Source organism: Symsagittifera roscoffensis, chromosome 8 (assembly GCF_963678635.1).
Source record: "Symsagittifera roscoffensis chromosome 8, txSymRosc1.1, whole genome shotgun sequence".
Taxonomy (NCBI): Eukaryota; Metazoa; Xenacoelomorpha; order Acoela; family Convolutidae; genus Symsagittifera; species Symsagittifera roscoffensis.
Window position 1 is genome coordinate 44,854,415 of NC_087069.1, and position 18,339 is coordinate 44,872,753.

An 18,339-nucleotide genomic window follows, 5' to 3' on the forward strand; every position below is an offset into this window, starting at 1 on the left:
ATTGCGAAAACAAGAAGAAGTTTTAAAAATTACTTCATAACTTGAAGAAGATTCAATTTATGACAAATATAGCCGAACTTGTCAAAAATTTAGTAAATTTACGTATACATTTAGAGGCAAAAAAATTGATGGTTTCAAGTCATCGTAAAATTTTTTTCGAACACACTATTTTAATATATTTCAGATAACAGTCTGGATTGCAGCAAAACAAAAATTGTTATTTATCCATGAAATTATTTAAAAACCCGGGTACCCGGATTGACCAAAAATGCAATCATTCTGTTTTCATGTATGAAAATATGCTAGCCATACACTTTTAAAAAAACTCTATGAAAAAATGCAAGATAGGTCTCTGATCAGAAATTTTTTGGATAAAAAATTGTATGATGAGCATTTTTCCACAAAACAAAAAGTGTTTCCTTTTTAAATTTGAATTTTTGCTCTAATTTTTTTGGGTTCTGTTTCCAATCAAACACAAGTGCTTTAGACCCTGGCTGCTCAAAGCTAGATTAGGCAAACAATTTCACGATTCTGCATGTTCAATGCAAGGAAACCGAACTGAAACTGGTGTCTTAGCAAATAATACAATGAAAGTAGCAAACTTCTAAATAACGGTAAATTTCTCAGAGATGCAAATTTTTCGAATTTGAAACTTTGATTTATCCTTCAAGGCCGTAGGCATACCAAAAAGCCATACGACCAAAAAGTGTTTTTTGAGCGTTTTTGAAAAACTATTTTGAGAAAAGAAAGAATCAATTGATTTTTGTTCTTATCGAACTATGCTGTATACACTTAAAAGCAAATTTCGCGTGCAGAAAAACTTTCTGGAAATATTTTTTTCGCGCCAGAACTTTTTCAAATTTTTTTTGGAAATGTTCGCGCATGAAAATGCTCGCGCATAAAAACGTTCGCGTTTGAAATTTTTTTGGAGTATTTTGGAAAATACTTTGGTATTGTTTACGCAAAAATTTTCAGTCTTACAACTTACATTTCTGCCAACTGTACGATATGTAGTTTTTTGCCAAAACAGTTTTTCGATTTTTATGAACGTACATCAATCTTTCTGCCAATGCGAGAAAAAAGTTATTTTGAGTTCGATGACACTATTTAGTGAATATTTCTGGTATATGTTTGAGTGGTTTTTTACAGACTTATGTCAGGGAATTGTATGATTATTGTTCCGACTTTCGATACGAAAGTAACGGAATATTTGTGTTCGGGGTGGGTTTTTTTTTCTTCAGACAAATTTCGACTTTTTAACTAGCCATTTTTGACGGAATTTTTTTATATCATTCGAAAACCATTGTTGTCCTGAGCTTAAATTTGAAAAGATATTTTACCTGTGATCGTTTTGCGTAAAGTTATGAGGGTTTAAAGATTGCCATTTTGGCCATTTTGACCAATTTGGGACAATTAACGCGCGATATCATTCGCGCTATTAACGCGTAAGCGGAGATTTAATCCGGCTTATAAATCGTTCCAAATTGGTTGAACGAAGCTTATTTGCCATAATTGATTTGTTACAAGGAACGAAATTTATCTTTTTGTACTTTATATGGCGTGTGGGGGGATGATTTTTATTAAAAAAATCAAGTTAAAAAAAAATTTCATTTTATTTTAATTCATTTAATTTTTTATGCCATTACTGCTGCTACATAAACCTTAAAAGGCAGTCGGAACATTCAGGGCTTCGCCCTGATACGAGCAGTCTTGTTGGTCTATGGAATCACTCCGAGCAGTTATTGCGAGGGTAACAAATATTTTTCTGAAGACAGTTATCAATTCACAAACAACCGGAAAATAAATCAGTACTTTTCAAAAAAGTTTTCTAAATTGATGTTTTTACGCTTTTGTTGGTTATTAAGGCAAGGACTGGAATGCTATCTGATCAAACAAAAAAATTTTGTAAAAATTAATTTGTAAAAACGAGTGGTTTATCATATGTAAGACAAATCGCTCATACTTCAAGCTGCTACGATACTTTTCTGAACAAGTTCTCAAATTTATGAGTAAATGATTTGGAGTGAACACTGTTTTGGAGTTCTCTCAATGCAGACTCCAGATGATTTATTGCGAACTAGTCAACAAAGTTAAATACTCAACAACAAAAAACTACAACCTTTTTTGGAATTACCGTAGTTAGATTTTATTATGCGGCTTAAAAATATTTTTGAAGTTCAACACACGCAACCTTACTTGTATCAGCTGGAAAAATAAAAAATGAAATTGAAATGACCTGAAATATCGAAAAAAATCATGTCAAGCTTTTGATATGAAAAATGTGGTCGAGGTTTTTTGCGATATTGATACCAGTTTTTTCTCTTGCTTCAACTGATATAACTTCTTAATATAATATAACTTATTATGCTCCTTTTGGGATAGAAAATATTTTGCCCGTGACCTCTGGGTTTTTTTTGTTTTTTTTTGTCAAATTAAGTCACCCTTTCAGCCTTGCATGAAGTTTGCTTGGAATTGTTACCTCAAACTGGCCAAGTTAATTGCAGAAAGTTAGAAATTGGTCTAATATTTTTATGGCTTGTTTTGGGGCACATTTACCTTCTAAAAGATCTTTCTCAAAGATATCAAAATCAAATGTTTTTGGCTTCTAAATAGGTAAACAACCTCAACGTTTGCTTATGACTTAAAACAAAACAACTGGCACGATCTGTGATTTACTAGCGTCGTTAAGGTTTCAATTTTTTTTCTGTTTGTTAACTGCACTTTGTTGAAACGGAGACTTTAAAATTCATGGTCCGAATAATTACCAAGAACTGAACTTTTTCGTCTAAAAGCAACCGTTTGTAATGTTTGAAGAAAAAATTGAAATTTCTTGGTTTTATTTCATTTTCAGAGAAAAAATCGATGTAATTTTTTGTTTGGTTAGCCGCGTCATTCAGCATATTTATCCTTTTTGGGAACTTTGCTTTCTAATACTTTTTCATCTGCAAATACAAATTATTAGCACAATTAACAAAAACAAGTTATTAATTGAAGTTAAACGGAAGCTTAGCTATGTCAACCATTGGAATTGTAACGGGCGTCATTAAAAAAATAAAAGAGGTGCTGTTTTTTGTTCAATCAATTTTGGAGTCATTTTGTTCAGAAGCTTCATTTTGCGGAATGTTCCATTTGCGAGAAGAAAACAAGGAAAATAAAAGAACCAATGAATGCCGAGGAAAATGGTTGTCTACAATTCTTTTTTTTTTTTCAAATACGTTTTTCTTCTGGTAATAATTTTCAGTGATTACTTTTACTAATTATTTGGTTCCCAAATTTCACGCCGTTGACATTAAATTTAAATAAATTTTCTTTTTAACGCTTAATGATTTCACCTTTTACCCGATGGGTGATTTTCTAATAAGTAAAAGTCAATCCTGTATTTTTCTATTTCCTATTACAGTCAATCCTGTATTTTTCCGAAAGTTTGACCAATATAATGGTCTTGCTTTATTTTCTGTCAAATTCAATCAAACTCCGAGTTCAGCTTAAGAAACATTACTCCGAGCTCAGCTATTTAAATTACACAAACTTGTTCGAAAGTAGTTGATTTTATTACTTTACTTGGAATATTATAACTTATAATTATAAGTTACGCCAACGGTATCTTAATCTTATCAGAAGTATAAAAGTTTACATACTGTGTTTAAACTTCAACTTAGTATGAGTTCTGGTATCAATTACCATTTTTGTCACCTTTTGAGAAATTTAACTCCGGTCAATCACTCTTGGTCTTATGTTAAATTAAGTCAAAACTGTGGCTCATTATTTTTTATATAACTGAAAACAGTAAAAACAAAAACATCGCTTCTGCAATCAATTTTAGTAAAAATCTTACAAACAAACTGATTTGAGGAAAATTATCCTTTTAAGCTATTTTCTATTGCTTTAGGATTTGATTTCGTTGGATTTTTTTTCTAAATTAATTATTAAACAGTTTTATTGCCTAGTTTTTTCTTGCTATCTAAAACAAACTGCAACACAAACGATACTCAAGTCCAAGCAGTGAATGATTTTGCATTTATTATTTAGACAACTCCCAAAACAGCTTCTAAATAACATACCCCGAAATCATTTCTTATTCAGATAATTCCCGAAAACCTCCCAAAATTTCATATTCCATTTTTTAATACTTTGTTTATATGAAAATTTGATCGCAAATGTTTTATCGCTCAGTTCTGCCGATTGTTTGCTCCCCAACTTTCCCCCTGTTAATAATTGCATCCGTTTATTTCCCCCGAACGATTGGAACGAATGATATTGACAGTTTGAATTCAGATCCGAACTCACAACCCGAGCAGCAGACAACATTGAAACCTGATTGGTCCTCGACGACCATGAATGACTCATCGACTATGGCCGAGTATTCGGCGCCCGAGTGGCTGATCATGACCATTTCTTCGCTTCGTTTGATCATAACTGTGGCCGGTATGGTCGCTAATTTGATGGTTTGCGTGGCCATAGTCAAGTTCAGATACCTTCAGAATGTGGGAAATTATTTCGTATTTAATTTGGCCCTCTGTGACCTTTTGTCGGCACTGTTTGACCTCACACAGGTAAGACATTTTTTAAACAACTTCAACAAAAATTCATATTTACAAATCAACTTAACAATTTATCCTTAACTTATGATTATAAACATTTCTTAATTTTTTTTAGAAGAACGGTTGTCAAAAAATGCATAAACTTCAGCAAAACCAGACTCATTTTAGCTATAAATCATCATTCTTAACATAAGTTTGGATAAAAAATGATTCTTAAATAAATTTTGATAAAAAATTCAAGATATTTTTGGCTAAAAATGATTTCTTCGATTTTGAAGATTTTTTAATTTAAAAAAAATTGACTGATCTTGTAGTTTGAACTAAACATAAAAAAAGTTAGCATGCAATTAGTTATTAATTCAAATAGCCCTAATTTTTACCAACTTTTCATAGCAAATAGATAGTTTCATTTTTGTTTTTCTTTTTTAACGCTTTTTATACATCTAATTTTAACAGTGCGTGTTCTCTTTTCAAGATTGGCATCAACTTCCAACAGGTAAGAAATCGCGAGATTGATAAGTTATAAATTAAAAAAATGGCCAGAGCATGGCTATTAAAATTTCTCTTAAAAATCACAGCTTATTTTAACTGAGTTGTTTATTTCAAATATCTTTCGTAAATTGGTGGCAATCGTTTTAGTGACTAGAAAAAAAAATTGTTTTCGAATTTCTCCACGTATAACAAAAACCTGAAGTCACCATTGAACAATTTAGAAAACAGTATTATCAAATCACTTTGAATAATGCAGTACACTTTGCACCAAATAGTTTAAAGTTTTCTCTGCGGTCTTTTGTCTTTTTCAATTGTTTTTTCAGTCTCAATCTAATTGTCAACAAAATCTCTCAATCTGAATGCAAGTTTTGTTTCAGAAGTTATTCGTGTGCAATTTATTTGATCCATTTCAGCTTCTGTCGATTTTTACACCATTAACATCATCGCTCACTTAGTTTAACTTGCTCCTTATTTGACGTTTTAAAACAGTCTATTCACAACCTTTTCCCTTCTCCCAAATTTCAAAAAAAAAATTGGTTTTTTGATATATTGATAATCCAGAAAATTTTCAAAAAAAGCCAATTTTCTAATTTGGTAAAAAAAACAATTGATAAAGAAACAACGATCTTGTCAACTGTTTCCAACCTAGTAACCAATGCCAATTTTAACCCCTTAAACGAATGAGTTCAACTGCCAATCATATACCCTTTCGCAAAAAGGGGGGAAAATTAACAGAATCCGATAACGTTTATTTGAGAATTCTTAATGTTTTTGATCGTACAGATGTCATTAATTGACGCCATTTTTGATTTTTGTGAGAATTAATAATTGGGAAAAGGGAAAAGAGATTGCTTGAAACTTAGTGTTTAGCGAAAAAAACCTTAGTTTAGGCGCCTTTTCATTTTAGATGCTTTCTTCACTCATTCATGTTAGTTTACCCTGTACTCCCAAATTGGTGTTTGAGTCCTTTTTGAAAATGTCTCATCTTTTTAAGTTTCTTCAAAAAATCTTCAATCTTAACTTTCAAAATATTATTGTTTCTAACTCTCATTCAAAAAATCAAAATTTTGAGACGTGAAATGAGTCAACCAACAATACTAAACTAACTAGAGCAAGGCTTCGATTAATCCGACTGCCCTTGAATTTTTTGTGTTTTTGACTCCTTGAAATTTTCAGATATGTTTATCCCATTTTTTCTAATTAAAAAATACTTTACAAGCGCTCACTCAAACAGATTTAAAGCGAATAATGTTTGTTTTTAAAAGGAAATATGAAAATCTTAAGGGAGCATTTGATGCGCTTGCTGAATTTTCTGACTGCGAAGTTGCTTTCAATTTGAAAAAAAATGAACTTTTCAGAAAAAAATGTTTTTTGGATGATTTTTTTTCCAATCCCATAAACTTTTTGTCGAAAACAAAGAGAAAAATAATGCCACTTTGTAATGTGGCAATTTGCCTTAGTTCGGATTGCATCAATTGATTAACCAGACAGTTTTGCCGCCCAGGAAATTTATCGAGCGTTTTTGATTCAAACTTAGTCGAAAATACTCTTGCCAAACACAAACGGTTTTTTTTAAATTTTCCCTCAGATGAAATAATTGTTTCATTATGAGCTCGAACTGTTTTAAAGTACTTAAGAAAACATCAATTTTTGTCAATATAAAAAAAAGAAACTAACCCAACGAAAAAAAAACACTCAGTACTAATGACAGTTGCAGTCTTCCTAAGATGAAAGAAATCGTAGCAAGATGTTCACTTCAACTGATCATAATTAACATTTTTTTTTTCAGATTCATTTGCTTAAAATTTTGTGAATAATTTTTGGTACTTACGCAGCAAATGATTCCTTGTTTCTACGGGAGTTTTTTTTTTGAACTGTTACTGAAAAATAAATTTATCTGAAAAATGATGACTTATTTTATAAAAGTTTTTGATATTAACAAACGCATTTATCAACTTTTTTTAGAAAACTGAAGCAAACCGAAACTTTTAGTACCATTGTTTCATTATTTTGCTAATCAGCTTGTTTTACGAGGAAGTTTTAATTGTTTTCCTTAGTTGTTTCATCTGATTTAAATTGGATGTTACATTAAACCTAATTAGCAACAATTTTATTTCACCATAGGCTAAATGATAAATCAATTAAAAAAATTGTTTGAAACTTTACAGAAAAGGTGGCAAAAAGACAGTTGAAAAATCTGATCGATATAAAAAATGTTACTTTTTTCGTTAAAACTTATTCATTTAGATTGAAATACATGTACAAAAAGAAATAGAGACCGCATATTCTTTTTTATTTGTCAGCTTCAACAATACGATATAACAGTCAAACAGTTTCATTAAGACCACGTTAGGTTTCGATCTATATCCGTAGCCAAAGCCAAGGATAATTTTTGACTTTCAAGCTTCTAGATTTTCAGCGGCTTTTCGAAAATAGTTCTGTTGGGTTAAGCCTTAAATAAGTTTGACCTGATTTTTCGGCCGAATTTATCCACCGTTTGTTCAACGCGTTGATATAATCAAAACACTTAACAATTATGCTCCCTTGTTCAAATTCTTTTCAAAACCTTATGTTTTTGCAAAAGAATCATAGATGAAACACTTTCAAATTTTAAGCGAAAAAAAAATAATTTCAGCTTTTTTTTGAAAACTTGTGTCAAAATTAACTGTTAAAAGGTCTAAAGAGGTCTGAAGAATCCCTAGCTCGAAATTTTTTCTTCCGTGATCATGCATTCGTGTTAAAAAACAAATTTCAAAACAAAACAGCTGCAATATTGATACTTTTTTATAACTAAATACTTTGAATAACAAATTTTTTAAATACCAAATACTAAGAAACTAAAAAGCTCTGGAAGAACCCAAATGTTTTTTTGTTTAATTGATTTTGCTATATTTCTCATTTTATGTATACAAGCAGCTTATCAACCATGTTGTAATAAACGCAGCCAAAAAAAGGTTGAACAAATTATTATTGATAGCAAAGGTAAATGACAAATTTTGTTCATTCAACTATCAAAAGCTAAACATGCTTATTTATATCTTGATTTTTCAACGTATTTTTTTTCCAGAAAAAAACTTATTTTTTTTTCAACTACGTTTTTTTGGATAATTTTTGATATTTCACTGCAACAAGCCAAACGCCCGGAATTACTTCCACCGTATGAAGTCCTCATACAAAAACGATGCACTTCAAAAGGTAAAATGATTCCAGTTATTGGCTTTGCTAGGTAATTTATCATTAACTAAACAAAACTAGATCAACGAAAATTGCCAATTAGAAATTTTCTCCCCTCCACATCGACGTACGATTTATTCCCATCAACAAACATTAAATAATCAAAAAATAGCAAGCAAGTCATTACAAGGCCAAACTGTACAGTGGATAGGCGCACAATTTTTTGTCTATGTGTTTCTGAATTCTAGAGAAGTGTGCTTAAAATTGTCATAAAATTGAAATGGAATCCACTTACAAATTTTCAGAGGATTCCGCGTAAAAATACCTGTAACGTAAATTTTGTCGGCGCATTGATTTTGTTGGGCATTCTGCATTCTGCATTTGGAGAAACCGCTGGCAATTTGCGGATTCGCTTAGATTTTGCGTAAGCCACTTGCAGTTGAGGATTCCACGACAACTGAAGCTTACAAAACACATATAAAGTCATTTGTTTGATGATTCCACAAACTGTTCGGTATTTCGCAATTTCTGTTGCGGAGTCCACAATTTTTATTCCAGATTCCACAAAGTTGCTCGAAGTGTTTTTGAGCAAGACATTGTTTTAGCTATTTTTCCGTGGAATCCGAAACAGCCAAAAAGATCAAAGAAAAATATAGGATTCCGCAACAATTCTGTTTTTGCCCGTTGCGAAATCCACCCGCAATTCACTAAATGCTCAGTTTGGCCTCGTAAGGGTGAAACTTTCAAAAAAATCGAGATTTGAAGTTATACCTAAAAAGGAGCAGATAGCTCTTCTACGTCTGCAATCACTTATAATCGAAACTTCAGCTAAAAAATAAACACGTAATAAAATCTTCTTTGCATCAAATATCATTCGAAATTTTCCAAAATTCCCAGGAAGCGAACGCTGAGGCTTCATTTCACAAGCTTAAACCTCAAAAAAGTAGAAGAACAAGGAAAATCATTGATCATTTTTCTTCATTTTTTCTACGCTCTTGAAAACGTTCTTATGTAAACTAAAAACGTTCTTATTGAATTGATCTTTTTCTGCCATCATATAGTTTTTGGGAAATTATCACTGCATTTTTTCAAAAGCTTCAGAAAAGCGTCAGTGAAATTTCAGCAGATTTTTGTTTAATAATCAGTGTTTTTACTAAATTCTCAGTCAAAAATTGTAGAATATATTGGTTAATTTTTTTTTAAAAAGGGAGAAAAATTGTGAAAAAACCAAAACCATTGAGGAAACCTTGGTGAATGGTTACTATTTTTTATTGAATTTTAAGTGAAAGACCTGTTATTTATTTTCGTTGTAAACTTTCAGTAGAATACCAGTGAAAACTCAGTAATTTTTCATTTTAGTAACAATGTAATATCCGTGAAAAATCATATTTTTGATTTTGCAGCTTGTTCATAATTATCTTTTTATCTATAAAACTGAAGATGCTTCACTTTGCTTTTTGTTCTCGTTCCAGGGTTTCCCGACCGTGTTTGGATTTCTGCAGGCGGAGACCATTCCATGTGACCTTGAGATGGTCGGCAACACTCTCACATCCGTCAGTGTGTTCTTCCTAGTCGCCATCAGCACAGACAGGTACGAAAAGAAGTCTGAAAACGATCAGAAGGTCTCGTGAATATATCTCAGGCTAATGTTCAATGGTTGTAAATGCTATCTTATAACTATCATTACTGGTATACTAGCCTGAAAAAATTTGATTATGATTACTATAAGACCCCTAATAATTGTAAATTACTACTTAAGTTACAGCGGTGACTAGTTAATCAAATGTTAAGCAATAATTAATCAAAAAATGAGCATTATGATCTAATCAAAAATAATCGAATATAGTCAAATAGAGTGTTTTAAAATCTTTATTTCGTCGAATCAACAAAAACTATATTTATTGATTAAAACATCAACAATTTAAGAAATTTTTTTGGAAACTTCTAGAAAATTCACAAACAGTGCGCTATATCAGATATGAACAGTTGCTGATGGCTTGATACAAGTTGAAACTGATGTAAAAAATGTTTTTTTTTTGGCTTAGGTATTGTTAATCTTGTATATAAACTTTTTGTTCACACTTTTTATGTACCTTTTTCTTTAACTGATTTTTTTCTTTTCTTTTCTTTTCTTGACTTGCTCTCCCTAAACCAATATACGTCCTTTATAGTCTCTCTAGCACCCCCATCGTTTACAAACCACCCTTCTGCCACCACGTTTACAACCTCGTCAAACCCACCCCACCCTGTTTATCTACCCCACTCTTCCTCCAAAATCATATCCCTCCCCCACCACCGCATCCCCCAACTTCACCCCTTTTTCAATCCCCTCACTATCCCACATCCCCCCACGTTTGTCCCTTCTTCACGTGAGCCCGGTAAAGATAAGGGCGGTAAAGTTGGCGAAAGGTAAACATGGGGGAGGACTGGTGTGAGGTATAAATTAGAACGGAGAAAAGGCGGGGTAGGAGTATTAAAAAGGCGTTAAACAAATGAGAAAGTTTTTGTTTTGGTTTGTTTGTTAGTATTGCAGAAATATAGAGGTTATTATCAATTATACACGGATTTGAACGGATTATAATCCATTATAATTGATTACATCTAACTTGTATTGGATTATAACAAGGATAGCCTGTTGCTGTGCAAGTAGCGCTGAATGTTCCGACCGTGTTCATAAAAACTCCAAATAAAAGTTTTTAGGTTTTATTAAGTTCTTCTAATTAGTGTCGTTTTTTGGACGAGTTTTGATGAGAAAACTACCTACACGTATAACAATTTTTAAAAAAATAGGCACAATCTACAACTGTGCTCCTCAAAAACAGAATAGCAAACAAAAAAATGATGAAGAAGAAATTGAATCCAGGAAGCAAAATTTCTTACCAGGGAAGTGCCAAATAATGCGTTTAAAATTTGTTATCGCTGGGAACAATCAAGTTTAACATGATAAATATGAAAAGTTATCATCGCTTTATTCAGTCAAAACTCGATGAAAAACCAAAACATTCAAACCGGTTTTTTTCTCGGCACTGGGTAATTTTTTTCATTTTGTTCAAATCACTAATGAAAGGGCTTTGATCTGTTGTATCTCTTAAGCCAGTCCAATCATTATTTGTGGTACATGAGTTTCCGTGGAAAAAAAAAGAAAACTAGAAGATACCCGAAGACAAAAACCCTCCCCATTTTCAATGTTCGGATCATTGGCTACAAGAAGAAAATTTTGTTTTTGGCTGACCGATCCTTAAGTTTTTCTGAATGCGCCTAAGAGGCCAATAAATACCATTTTTGAGTGGGGAAGGCGCGGAAAAAACGCAGTCCAAATTGTCCAAAATGTGCCTGAAATCCCCCTTTTTGGCGTTTTTTTATACTCCCGTTTACAGCACAGAATAATTGGTGAATTCATGGACTTTAGATTGATATGGGAGATCTGGGAAAATCAAGTTTTTTAGTATTTTTTTGAATGTTTTTGAAAATACTCCGCCCTTGATAAAATTCTAGATCCGCCCCTGGATACTTCTTTTAGTGATCGATAGGCAGGAGGTTAAGCGAGGGGAGTGTAGAAGAGGTGATATTATCTATCTTTTAATTTCAAATTTTTAAATTGAGTGTGGTCATTCATTACGAGGCCAAACTGTGCACTGGATAGGCGCACAATTTTGTGTCTGTATGTTCCTGGATTCCATAGACAAGTCTTTAAACATGTTAAAATTTTGTCGGAACGATCAAAGATAATGAATGAACAAAAAGAAGAACAGAGGGAGCGTCCTTGTTGCGGAATCCGCTTACAATGCACAAAATGCGCAGTTTGGCCTCTTAATTTTTTTAATTTCCTTTTTTAAATTTAACATTGAAACTCCAAATTCTGACCTTGATTCACGAGACTTAGCGTCTCAATTGCCTGCAAATTAGGTACGTGATCTTCTAAGTTGGCTACTTAAAAGAATCTGAGTTGTAATGAACAGATTTTAGATTTTAAAAAAAGATCATTAAATCTCTGATTGTTTTAAGAGGCGAACTTAGAAGACAATTTGCCTACTTTTGAGGCATAAAGAAGCTAATCATCTTGAATCAAGATCAGATTTTGCAGTCTTACTGTTATATTTGAAGTGGGAAATTAAAATGAAATTTTAAACATTAAAAAGTAAACTAAAAAGTAAATAAAATAGGCTCTTCTACACTACCCCCATCCCTCTCAGCTTATCATTCTTTCCACACAAAAATCCAAGGGCTCATCTAGTATTGCTACCAGAGCCCTGTTTTTTTGACAAAATTTTCTGTAATTCAAGCAATTAAAAAAAACAGGTAAATAACTCCCTTTTGGGCAAATTTTGGATTTTTTTTGACAAACAATTACGTTTGTTTTCGACGCACGTTATTCTTCAAGTTCAATATTTTTGGCGTTGAATGCGCCCTTAGAAATATTTTAGGGCTGGTCGCTGTAATTATCTTAAAATAATAACAAAGGGGACATCCTTAGGTTACTGAGGGGGTCGAAACCCTGAGGGGGGTAGGTGGAGGGGGCTTGGGCGTGGCGGTTGTAGAAGGAGAGGAAAGGGGTTTGATCGCCTCCACCAACACCACCTCCCCCTAACCGCCCCTGTTTCAGATATTTCATCAAACGAGTTGGACCGAACTTAACCATAAAAATTTCTTGATTTTATTCTTTCATTTTTGTTCAAAAAAAACAAACTTAAAAAATAATATTTATTTAGTTTAAACTGAACAATTTTTTCGAAGAAGAGTTTTTCAAAATTTAGACATACTTCGCGTAGCAATCTGTCTAAATAGTAAAATGAGTGAAAACAACTGCAAGCGAATTTTAATCCAAATTGTTTTCCAGATTCATCTTCATAGAGTACCCTATGCGCTACCACGGATGGATCCAGAAGACATACAAGGTCCAGATAGGACTTATCTGGATTGGGACCTCGATTGTCTGGAGTGGGATGAACTTCCAGATGATATGCCACGGGTAAATGCTTATTTCAAAATAGCAGATTTAGTTGAAATTTAGATCGGCGCAGAAAAATTTTCAAGAGTTTTCTTTTTATGTTGTTTCGGGATGCTCGGAAAAACAATTTAATCAGCCTAAAAAGATCTCAACCCTTCAAGATAATTCTTGATCCGCACCTGATTAATAAATTATTTACAGAAAAAAATGCACAAAGAAGCAACTTTTAATAGCAATAAGACTGATCGTATCTCAGAGCAAAGCTCTAAATGTTCCGACTGTCCCTTATTGTTCCGACTTTCGGTACGAAAGTAACGGAATATTTGTGCTCGGGGTGGGTTTTTTTTTTCTTCAGACAAATTTCGACTTTTTACCTAGCCATTTTTGACGGAATTTTTTTATATCATTCGAAAGCCATTGTTGTCTTGAGCTTAAATTTGAAAAGATATTTCACCTGTGATCATTTTTCGTAGAGTTATGAGGGTTTAAAGATTGCCATTTTGGTCATTTTGAGCAATTTGGGACAATAAACGCGCGATATAATTCGCGCTATTAACGCGTAAGCGGAGATTTAATTCGTCTTTTAAATCGTTCCAAATTGGTTGAACGAAGCTTATTTGCCATAATTGGTTGGTTACAAGGAACGAAATCTCTCTTTTTGTACTTTATATGGCGTGTGGGGGGATGATTTTCATAAAACATTTCAAATTTTGGAAAAAAAATTTTCATTTTATTTTATTTCATTTGATTTTTTTATCCTATTACTGCTGCTCCATAAACCTTAAAAGGCAGTCGGAACATTCAGGGCTTCACCCTGATACGAGCAGTCTTGTTTCATATCGAATTGTTTTTTTTTGGAAAGGACAATATTGAAAGCCTATTTAGTTTGGACAAAATCAAAGAAAACATTTTTGAGACGAACAAAATTAATACGACTAATTAGCTAGCCTCAATTCAATTTGGAGCAATTTTGTTGTGCGGGACAATGCGCCACGCATAGAAAATTCCCATTACGCTCTCAGCATTACGAAAAAACTTTTCAAAGCGCGCATAATTTAGTCCAGAAAATGGACACTTTGACAGTTTTCAAAAGCCCAGAACTTTACAAAAAAATTGGAGGTAAAACATCTTTTTAAATTTTAACTCAGGAAGACAATATCTTCAATGGGGTATAAGAAGTTTTATGGAAAACTGTTATTTCGATCGGTGAAAACTGTCTGAGTAAAAAACCACACCGAGCGTAAACATTCCGTTTTCTTCGAAAGTCGGTAAGTTTTATTAGTGCCGATTTGAATGATCGTCAAAAAACTACAAGCCTGTCAACAGGCGTCAGCTACATAGGAGTAATTTGGAAGGTCCGAGTTTAAATTTTTATTTAACCCGGTTGAACCCTAAAAGTCCAAAAACGTTTTTTTTTGTTGTGAGGGAAATAAAATTGCCGAGAGTTCGCTCTCTAACAGGTATAGTTTTCTAAGCTTAGGAGAGAGACCGTCTTATTTTCTGCTCGACATTGTGAGACATTTATAAATTGCTAAAATTAACAATCTTAAAGAAAAGAAGCTTAAAACGTTCAAATTTTTTTGGATTTTTTCTTTTTTAATGCCATGAAAATTTTATTATCTTTAGAAGAAATCTTTTAACCCATCATTTTTTTTGTTTATCTTTTTGTTTACTTTTTTGTTTACATCATGTGAGTGAGTGTGTTCATCCTTTCAATATTGGAATAAAATTAGCAAAATTCAAATATTACAAACAAGGTTGGTTCATCTTAGGTTCCAAACAAGGTTCATAATTCGATTACAGAATTAACTGTTCATTTTAAAATTTTTGACACTTTGTCTTTATCACGACGTTTTTTAATCGAAAACTGCCAATGGCTTCAATGGTTGGAGAGTCGGAAAGGTTACAATTTTTAGAAAAAAAAATTTTCATTTTATTTTATTTCATTTAATTTTTTTATGCTATTACTGCTGCTCCATAAACCTTAAAAGGCAGTCGGAACATTCAGGGCTTCGCCCTGATACGAGCAGTCTTGTTTCATATCGATTTGTTTTTTTTTTGGAAAGGACAATATTGAAAGCCTATTTAGTTTGGACAAAATCAAAGAGAACATTTTTGAGACGAACAAAATTAATACGACTAATTAGCTAGCCTCAATTCAATTTGGAGCGATTTTGTTGTGCGAGACAATGCACCACGCATAGAAAATTCCCATTACGCTCTCAGCATTACGAAAAAACTTTTCAAAGCGCGCATAATTTAGTCCAGAAAATGGACACTTTGACAGTTTTCAAAAGCCCAGAACTTTACAAAAAAATTGGAGGTAAAACATCTTTTTAAATTTTAACTCAGGAAGACAATATCTTCAATGGGGTATAAGAAGTTTTATGGAAAACTTTTATTTCGATCGGTGAAAACTGTCTGAATAAAAAACCACACCGAGCATAAACATTCCGTTTTCTTCGAAAGTCGGTAAGTTTTATTAGTGCCGATTTGAATGATCGTCAAAAAGCTACAAGCCTGTCAACAGGCGTCAGCTACATAGGAGTAAATTGGAAGGTCCGAGTTTAGATTTTTATTTAACCCGGTTGAACCCTAAAAGTCTAAAAACGTTTTTTTTTTGTTGTGAGGGAAATAAAATTGCCGAGAGTTCGCTCTCTAACAGGTATAGTTTTCTAAGCTTAGGAGAGAGACCGTCTTATTTTCTGCTCAACATTGTGAGACATTTATAAATTGGTAAGGTTTAAATTAACAATCTTAAAGAAAAGAAGCTTAAGCCGTTCAAATTTTTTTTGGATTTTTTCTTTTTTAATGCCATGAAAATTTTAATATCTTTAGAAGAAATCTTTTAACCCATCATTTTTTTTTGTTTATCTTTTTGTTTACTTTTTTGTTTACATCATGTGAGTGAATGTGTTCATCCTTTCAACTTGGAATAAATTTAGCAAAATTCAAATATTACAAACAAGGTTGGTTCATCTTAGGTTCCAAACAAGGTTCATAATTCGATTACAGAATTAACTGTTCATTTTAAAATTTTTGACACTTTGTCTTTATCACGACGTTTTTTAATCGAAAACTGCCAATGGCTTCAATGGTTGGAGAGTCGGAAAGTGTTTATTACTGTTTTCACTATTCTGGCTTAACTGGAAAGGGAGAAAAAATGTATTACTATGTCCAATTTTCCAACTTGCAATCCATATTTAGTATTTCAGCCGATTTGTTTCCAACTTCTAGCAAATACCTTTTGATATCTTTAGGAACATTTTGCGGACAGATTGCTCTGATCTGAATAATTTCGTTCATTTCACGCTATGATAAACACGAAGAAAGTTTTTTCTATTTTTGGCTCGCAATGATTTAGAAATGAGTCTCTTTTCGTTCATTAGTTTTCTTTGTTCGCGCTCTCTTTCGTGCCCAATTTTATTGCATCTGTAAAGTTATACATTTTCTTTTCGCGTTTGAGTTCTTGGAAAATCAACAAGTTATTCAGAGTAATCTGATTTCGTTTTGTAAGTAGAACGAAAGTCTCGATGACATTTTGTACACAGAAAAGTGTGTTAGACTGACTCAAATGCTTTTTTCCAGCTTCTAAATGAAGAAACCTACGTTTTTCATCATCAAATTTTTCTATGACAGCCAAAAAAGCAAAATATATTTTTTTTATTTCTCTTCAAACAAAGCGTTGTTCGTGAATTTATTGTTTTAATCTTCTCAGTTGATGAAATATTAATTAATTTTTTTAATCTGTTCTGTAGTATGGCTTTTCTACTATTTTGTCGGCTTTAAAATTGTTTAAAAAAAATTGGTTCAAAAAAGCTTTATGAGATAGTTGCAGGTCGGAACAAATATTCAGAGTATTTCTATTACAGTTTGAGACAGATCTTGTTTCAACATCTATTCGTATTTTTGAGACACGAAGTGATTATCTTGTTTTAATTCAAGATGTAATAACTGATTTACCAGCTGGTTCAGGAAAAAATCAGCAGATTGTCGTGGTGATAAAAAATTAAAAAATTTTTATTCCTATTTTGATTTACTCTCATTTTGTTTATCAATTTGTCTCAAATTTATTATGTGCATAATCTTACATGTAGTTTTAGTGCTCACCTTTTATTTCATCAATAACCAATTTCCGAGAAAAAATAAGTTTTTACATTTTCAAAGCGCATAATTTGTTATAAACCTTAGACTAATATTCAGCTAATTCGGCTAATTAATAGTTCATTACCAAAATATTTTGCGGTGGTTGGATACAATTTCTTGAGCGTTTCGCAAAGAAGCTTGAACGTAAAGCAGGCCTTGACATGTGCTTAATTTTTTTGCCATGAACTGATTAATTTTTGTTCTAAGGACATTGAAAGTTTGGCATTTCAGTGTTGCAAATAAATTCTTTAATCAATTTTTTTGTATTACATTTTCAAATTGATTATGTTATCAGTATTGCGAAAATATGTTGTTTTGATTTTCGAAAAAAATGACGAATTACAAGTGCTCTGGTTGGTTTTTTTCTGGACAACTTTCGACTATTTAATTAACTGTAGACGTTTTTTTTTCATATTCCAAAGGGTATTGTTGTACTTAGCTCATACTTGATAAGATGCTAGTCAATTTTTTTTTATCATTATACGAGGGTGTACTGATAGCCTTTTTACTCAATTTTTGACTACTAACGCTCGATTCAGTTTGTGTTATTAGAAGAGCGTAAGCGGAAAATTCTTCAAAAGTACGTAAGCGTCCTAGATATAGTTCCAAATTGACATAAGGCAAGCTGTTTTTTTTTTCAAATTTTTGCATGCACACTATATGGTTTTGTACTTGAAATAGCGTGTGAGAGATGATTTCTGAAATGAAAGCAAAAACAAAATACAAATTTTTTAAAGTTTACTGGCGAATGATGAAAAGACCGGTCTGATCAAATCAGTTGAAGTAAGGAGCATTTCTAAGAAACAGTGAAGCGAGCGAGTTACAGCACTCAAATAGAAGAAACTTTTTTGCCGATTGGTGAGTCACTGTTTGATACAGCAGTTGGTTCTTTATCTATGTTAGATATGAGAGCAAGCAAAAAAAAAACAAGTTTTGTTTGCGCTTTTTATGTCAAATTTCCCGCCAAATTCTGTTCATTTTGTTTGTTCTGATACTTCTGAATGCTATGCATAGATCACACCCATCTTCTTGTCGTTC

The 18,339-nt window shown here is 32.3% G+C and overlaps 1 protein-coding gene across 9 annotated transcripts in view; it reads left to right on the forward strand.

Moving 5' to 3' along the window:
• The window catches only part of LOC134852817 (neuropeptides capa receptor-like), a 98,335-nt gene that overhangs the window by 60,698 nt on the left and 19,298 nt on the right, over positions 1-18,339 (forward strand). For 6 of the 9 annotated variants that reach the window (XM_063868627.1, XM_063868626.1, XM_063868625.1 and 3 more), the window contains 4 exons: positions 4,276-4,553; positions 5,017-5,037; positions 9,680-9,798; positions 13,045-13,176. In XM_063868627.1, coding sequence (XP_063724697.1) covers positions 4,335-4,553; positions 5,017-5,037; positions 9,680-9,798; positions 13,045-13,176 — 491 coding nt within the window. In that variant the 5' untranslated portion in view covers positions 4,276-4,334. Of the gene's footprint in view, positions 1-3,221; positions 4,554-5,016; positions 5,038-9,679; positions 9,799-13,044; positions 13,177-18,339 lie in introns of those variants that run through there. The other 3 variants (XM_063868623.1, XM_063868622.1, XM_063868624.1) reach the window with 3 other exon arrangements.